Source organism: Arachis ipaensis, chromosome B02 (genome assembly GCF_000816755.2).
Source record: "Arachis ipaensis cultivar K30076 chromosome B02, Araip1.1, whole genome shotgun sequence".
In the NCBI taxonomy this organism is placed as follows: Eukaryota; Viridiplantae; Streptophyta; class Magnoliopsida; order Fabales; family Fabaceae; genus Arachis; species Arachis ipaensis.
In genome coordinates this window covers 89,468,433-89,475,741 of record NC_029786.2, presented here as the reverse complement: position 1 = coordinate 89,475,741, position 7,309 = coordinate 89,468,433, and the positions used below count along the sequence as shown (strand labels likewise).

General features: G+C 32.2%; 1 protein-coding gene and 1 non-coding gene across 3 annotated transcripts; both read left to right on the top strand.

The window, feature by feature from the left end:
* LOC107628452 lies at nt 962-4,186 on the top strand. 2 transcript variants are annotated; one of them, XM_021116124.1, is made up of 7 exons: nt 962-1,249; nt 1,644-1,860; nt 2,286-2,486; nt 2,559-3,183; nt 3,417-3,502; nt 3,588-3,650; nt 3,747-4,186. In XM_021116124.1, exons 1-7 carry the CDS (start codon nt 974-976, stop codon nt 3,776-3,778), a joined length of 1,500 nt encoding a protein of 499 aa, XP_020971783.1. In that variant the 5' UTR covers nt 962-973; the 3' UTR covers nt 3,779-4,186. The 2 variants fall into 2 exon arrangements, with proteins under 2 accessions (XP_020971783.1, XP_016186600.2); XM_016331114.2 differs by having other exon boundaries at nt 965-1,249; nt 2,553-3,183.
* Nucleotides 4,713-4,785, top strand: TRNAE-CUC. The gene has a single exon. It is a non-coding gene; the product is annotated as a tRNA-Glu (tRNA).

Here is a 7,309-nt window from a genome sequence, read left to right as displayed (position 1 = left end):
AATTCAACTAAAAGAATAAGACAATTCATCCTCCATCAGATGAAAAGTCATAAACTGTAAATACACCCAAACTTTTATAAAAATACATCCAAATATTCCTCATCTACACCTAAACGTCTGATATAAAATGGATAATATTATATTAATTCTAATCAAAACTAGTACATTAGATTCAATTCAAACAAGGAAGAATGAACAGCAAATTTTACAGGCAAGGTTCACGTACTGGTTCATCTGACACTGAAGTTGAATTATTCATTATCTTCAAAAACAATTTCAGAGCTTGATGTCAAAAAACAATGTAAATCAATAATAACAAAAAAAGAGAGCAGAAAGAGAAAAGCACATAAATGAAGAAGGAAAAAGAGAGGGCAAGAAATTCGAAAAAGGAAACAGAATCCTTTCAAAAATTAAAAATCTGTCAGAGAGGCGCGTGAAATATATGTGCATAACAAGCGTAATTGAGCGTAATATCAATTAGAGGACTTGTAATGTAAGACTTGTATAGCAAAATCGCTTGTACGTAGAGATTAATCTATAAAAGAATTTTCCAAATTTCTCCTTTTACACTATAAATTTTAATACAACTTTTTAAAAGTGTTATTTAAAAAAAGGACATCTTTATCTTTAGAATTTGATTTTGATTTTTTACACCAAATAATTTCATTTAATTTTTTTATCGTGAATGATTGAAATTTTTTTGAAAACATAAAACAATTTTAAAATTGACTTTTGTTCAATGTTTTATATATAAATTTTAAATATTTATCAAATTTTAAAAAAATAATTAAATAAAAAAATTATTCACTATAGAAAAAATTATTTATCACTTATAAAAAATCTGATTTTTTTATTATTTTTATTACGCTTTTTAAATCACGTCACTATACAGGAGATTTGAACCGGTAACTGCTTAACTAGTTTTTGGTTTGCCGTTTAGCGCTAAAACGACCAAAACCAATTTTCAAAACCCATGTCCCGCGTAGCTTCCCCTCCAAAACGCACCGAGTGTCAGATGAGAAACTCTTATCACTCATCACACTTGTTCTTCCTCTTCAGCAAAATTACAATGGGAAAGCAAGCCAGTTCCAAGCCAAGAAGGCCAGACTCGTTGGGGAAGGGGAAGGTCACTCCGATCCAGATCGCCTTCATCGTCGACCGCTATCTCTGCGACAACAACTACTCCGAAACGCGAACCGCCTTCCGAAACGAAGCCTCCTCCCTCCTCACCAATTCCCCTATTCACGAGGTAAATTCACTAGATTCGTTTCTTTTCCACACCGTTATCATCAAACTTAATGAGTTAGTTCTGTTAGTTAGTTACTCTTAACAGAATTTCAGTTCTTGTTTTTCTAATTGTAACGTTTATCTTTTAGTGCATATTTGGTCAATTTCATTTTCGATTGAAACATTTCTCGTTAAATTTTTTTGCCATGCGCGGAGAATATTCAAGAGCTTTACGCTCTAGTCCAATTAGATGATTCGATGACACTTTTAAGATAGTAAGTGATCGAGTCAAATGTGTTATGTTGATGTGAAAATTTATGATTAAATGTGTGTGTGAATCCAATTTAGACTGAGATTGAATACAAACTAAATCCTTTTTTATTCGGCATTTGTTGTGTTCTTGCCTTCTTGGTTAGGCACCGAAGAGTTTGTTGAGTTTGGGAGAGCTGCTGGATGATTATGTATGCTTGAAGGAGCAGAAGGTGATGGTGGAACAGGAGAGGGTGCTTGTCGAGCAAGAGAAGAATCGTGTTCAGATGCTGTTGAACGGTATACAGAATGTTATGAACGCTTTCAATGCTACTACTAGTAGCCGGAGCATTGTTGCACCTAGTAACAGAACTCCTCCTCCAGGTAGAGGCCTGTGCTCTTGATCAATCAATTGATGGACTCTGGTGATAACTGAATTTTATAGTTCTAATCAGTAGTAAAAGTATATGCATGACTAGGTCATATGAAATTTTCACAATGGAATGTCTATTCTATTTTGTTAATAATGGTTTCTAGACACATCTATCATAAAGGAGACTGAAGAACTCTGGTTGACTTATTAGTATGGTAATCAGTAACTTACGTTTCCCCTTCTCATTAGGCTTGGTCACAATTTATTGTTATACTATTTGACATGATAAAGCTAAGAATGGTTATTGATTGTCTCTAATGTGTTTGAAAGCACCTTTTAGGATTAGATTTCACTTTCAGAGGTATTTTGGCCTTTAAACCTGTTATGAGGTGTGAAATGATGTATTGGTGTTTCTTTGTGACTTGGTTCTTGTTAGGCGTGTCTACTACTATGCAAAATGCATCAAATGTACATTCACTTCCTCAGCCTATCAACACCAATACAGAGTCTGCAAACTTCTCAATGCCAGTGTTGAATCTATCTGATAGGAAGAGGAAAGATACAATAGCCGTGGACGAGTCTTCTACCTCGAAGAAATCTCGTGGAAAATTATCCAACAGGAGAATTCCTTTTCAAGGTATAGTATTATCCTTGCTCTTCTTTTTTCTGATTAAGTATCTACTGATCTTTCATAAATCCTCAGTGCCAGGTCAAAACACACTTCCACAATCAGATACTTCTGCTATCACTAACCAAGTAGCTTCTCAGCCTTCTACACACCATCCATCAACTAGGAACAGCGTGCTGAGCGAATCGCAAGTTCAAGGATCCACCGTCTCCAAATGCTTGTTTAATCAGCCTTCAGCTTCTGTTCCCACAACCACTTCACCAGCTCCAAAGACACCTAGCATAACAACTTCCTCTCACGGTAATACACATATATCCCCTCCTGATATTCCCCCGGCTTTGAATCGCAATGAGGAGGCTGCACCCTCATGTTATGCTGTAATATCAACCAAGAGAATTATGGTTAGCCCTACAAAACAAATGGCTTATATAGAGAGTAGTCAATGCATTTCTCCTGTGAAGACAGGTACTTCAGACAAGGCAAGTAACAAGAGGGATCATGTAAGAAGCAGGTTGGACTTCGGTGCCTCTGGTTCGGAACTGCCTATACGCTCTACATCCGATTCGACGAAGGATGTTGACTTGTTTGACATTGACATAGATGCCTTGGGAACGGATTTTTCATTCACTGAAATGTTAAATGATCTTGAAGGCATTGATTTTTCTTGCAATCCAGCATCAATGAGTTATAAGGATAATGCTTCAGGGTAGTATTTCTTTTTAATGCAGCAAGTCTCTCTTTATTAGTTCTATTTTTTCAAAATAATTGTCAATTTGAACGAAGTTCTGCATGAAAAAATTAGTATATCCACCTATCCGCATAATAGATTGTCCAAAAGATTTGATTCTTTAAGTATTATTTTGTCCAAATTGATAGTTACTTGAAACGGAAGTGTCTTAATCCAGTGCTTTGATATGACTTTTATCATTATTTAAACAGGTCATCTCCAGAATGCAAGGGTAATCAAGTGATATCTGAAAGATCAACAGTGGGAGAAGTATCTGAGGAAGAAATGAATGTACCGGGTAATGAAAAAATGAAAAACCCAGTTTGTATCTTAACAATATCTGACCTAAACTTCAATTTACCGAGAACCTTTCACTTTTGCAGGCTCTGACAATTGTTTGAATACAATGACATCTGTCACAAAATGCATAAAGATTTCAACCCCCGGTAAATTCATTCTTCAATTGTTCCATTATCATTTTTTTCTTCTACATTCTGTTCAAAGATCTAAATATACTGGCTCATGCTATATTATACTTTCAGTAAAAAGTCGCCAGGGCTCTTTAGATCAGTAGAGTTCTTAAAGGGTGTGTATCCGAGTTAAGAGTTCGGAAGAGTAATTTCATCATTTTCTCTCCGCTATGAAGTATATGGCATAGAAATTGAATTGGTACCCGACTTTGCTGCTGGAGATGCTTGCTTTTACTTTACCAATAAAGAAAGAAACAACACCCCCACGGTTACACTTGACATTGGGTGTTAAACTGTTAAACGTCATTCATTGTTCAGTATAGCTTTTATCATACTGTTAGTGTTAGGTTACCATGGGAGGTTGCAACAATAAGAATTCTTAGCCGCTGTAGATAGCTTTCGTTCTCCCCCCTTTTTTGGTGTATCAAATGATTACATTTTTGTTGGATTTAGTTAGATGTTAAACAAGGTAAAACTTAGTGTGTAAAAACATCTAGCTGGCATTGTGTAGACTTATAGAATGTTAATCTTGATTCTATTTCTTGTATTGTCTAAACCATGAAAATAATAATGAATAAGTATCCTATTTTTATTTGAAAAACTCCATATTTTCAAATGGTTATACACCATTAGTACTTGATAAAGTGATGCTTATGACTTCGAAACATCTGGACATTAATTCTTCCTTTCCATATTATCCAAGGATGTATAAAATTATGATATAGTGAGGAAAAAAAGAAACTAAAGGACTATAATGGTTGTGTGGGATTTATTTGGTTGAGATTTTATATTTTTTTTATTTGTTTTCAGAATCTTTAAAAAAAAATAGTAAAAAGTAGGAAGTGAAAATGTGAAATATTATTTTTACTATTTTATTTCTTTTTCACAAATTTCTAAAACCAAAAGCACTGAATTGAAATCAAAATAGACAATAAATTTTGAGGCCAATAAAGTTTAGCTCAGTCCCTTCTCACTTTTATCAGAAGACACGAGTTACAGAATGAATATGTTGAAATGGGTTATTAACACCATCAAAATTCCGTTGTAGTCTAGGTGGTTAGGATACTCGGCTCTCACCCGAGAGACCCGGGTTCAAGTCCCGGCAACGGAATATTGTTTTACCTTTTTTGAGATTTTTTTTGGACAGGGACCTTGATTGAGTTTATGTTATGTCTCAGTTTCAATGCTGTTTCGGCTTTTGTTGTCTTTTGGTTTTCGTCCTAACTCGTAATTTGTTGATATTTTGGTTTGAAAGGCCAGTCAAAATCCAAGAATATATTATTCTACAATTTTCGGCCTCAAATTTTACAATCACATAATTAATTAAGTTACACCAATAATAATTAATTATTATGCTAAAATAATTAAATTTTAATTAGGTGACATTTGATCATGTAGAATTTTTATTACACGTTGATGCAATCATCACACTATCATTTGGTTATTGCAATTGACTCCGATTTTTAAATAAGCATTTAGTCTTTTTAAAAATTAACTAAAAGAATATTTTAGTATTCTTAAAATAAATAAAGTTTAAATATCTATTTTTGAATATAATTAAACAATTTTAAACTTAGAAATTTTTTTAGTGTTTTTAAAACTAATTTTAAAAAGGTTATTTTTAATCTTTTTAAAATAAACTGAAATTTCTAATTTTTATAGGGATAAACAACTTTAATCACGCATGAGTATTTTAATCTTTCAAAATTATTTCTAAAATGTTACTTTTGTCATTTTAAAAATTAACAAAAATAATATTTTAGTCTTTTAAATTAAATTAAATTCACATTTCTAATTTATTATGATAACACAATCAAATAGTCTTAATCCTAAAATGGTATTTTAGTAATTTTAAAATGTTTCTATAAGGGTATTTTATTCTTTTTAAAATTAACTAAAAATATATTCTAGTACTTTTAAAATTAAAATTAAAATTTTTAATATAATTAAACAATTTTAATCTTTAAAAGATATTTTAATTTTTTTAATATTAAATTCTAACACCTTCTGTTTAGACATTTTCAAGTAGTAATTTAATAAATTTGCATTTTTTTTCAATAAAACTATCAAAAGCCTCAAACATCTTTGAATCCATCGTCTAATCCAAGTTGAAAAGCTCTACAAAGATGCACTCTATATGTGTTCCATTTTATCAATTAAAAATTCCTTATTGAGATATAAGGTAACTAATAATCTCGTAGTTTATTTTTCATTCGTACTACATCTTTTTTATTTTTCCTATATGTATTGAACTTAGCTAGCTAGGTCGGTTATTTTATAAACACTGCCAAATTGAATCAAGTTGGGCGGCTGGCAAAACTTAAGTCACAAGAAAAGAATATTTGGCTGAAAAATAGTTTTAGCATCTTTAATTAATGTATTGATATATAGTGCTTGTTAAACTTAGTTATTTATAACTAAGATAATAGTATTTTTTTAATAGTATTATACCATATGTCACTCGACTTTTCTACTTTACAGTCATTCAAACTCCAAATTAGCCTGTACAGGACAAACCTTCCTTTTATCATTTTCTACTTTTTCTTGATCCTGTCCATTTCAATATTCTATATAAATATTAGGTATGTAATTGTAATAGTCTTCAAAATTAAAGGGAAAAAGAAAACTCTCCCTCGTACAAAATTGGAATTTTTTTTAAGAGTATTTATAAATTTGATTAATTAATATTATTGATATTATTATTAATATTAATAAACGGTTATTAACCGTTTAGTATCATTTGGTTGAAGGGATATAATTTTTTAAGGATTGTGTGTATTTAAAACATTGTGTTTATTGACTAAAGGGATACAACTCTTTAAGAATTGTGTATGTTCAAAATATTGTATCTATTAGCAATAGAAAAGACACAACCATTTGTATACGTAACTAATCATAATTGTTACGTGCAATATGTATAAATAAGTTCTTGTCCACTATTTCAGAAATATAAGTACTAAGTGTACATTTTAATCAACTATTAAGAGATTTTCTTTGTTCAAGAAAGTTGATAATTTTTTGCTATTGCTAATCAAGAAATTCTTAGGTTTCATTGTATCCTAAGAGAGTATTGTCATCAACCCTATAGCAATGTGGGGACAAATATCTCTCTAAAGAAAACGATCTAATCGTGCCTTGAAACCACTACACAAATCACAACAACGGAGGCGCAGAATACCAGCGTTTTTTTAATGATTAGCGGCGGTTTTAAACCGCCACAAAATCAAAAGCCGGCGGCTCTCCTAACCGCCACGGTTATGGGCGCGGGGATTAGATTTGGTGGCGGTTTTCAGTAACCGCTGGTATAACCGCCGCCAAATCAATGTTTCGCAGCAATCGGTGGCACAATTTTCAGCATGTTCACCAGCGGTTCCGAAACCGCCACTATTCACTTTGATGTTTTCATGCTGCCGCGTGTTTTGCTGTGCTTTTAGAACCGCCACAAAACGGAATTCAGCTTTCCGAAATAGTTTTCGACGGTTACAAACCACCGCAATCTCTGACAGATTTCCAGTAACTTTGGGCGACTTTTCGGCGGTTTTAAAATGCCGCTAAATTAAGAAGAATAAAAAACAGAAAATTTGGGTTTTTATTAAAAAATCGTATAATTTTTTAAAATATTATAGAACTATTTT

What these genes read in the sequence shown, in the direction of transcription:
- LOC107628452 (XM_016331114.2), top strand. Translation starts at nt 974, where the DNA reads ATGTCCCGCGTAGCTTCCCCTCCAAAACGCACCGAGTGTCAGATGAGA. An exon ending in TAACAGAACTCCTCCTCCAG is followed by an intron (nt 1,861 to 2,285) that starts GTAGAGGCCTGT and finishes GGTTCTTGTTAG; the next exon opens with GCGTGTCTACTACTATGCAA. An exon ending in CAGGAGAATTCCTTTTCAAG is followed by an intron (nt 2,487 to 2,552) that starts GTATAGTATTAT and finishes ATAAATCCTCAG; the next exon opens with TGCCAGGTCAAAACACACTT.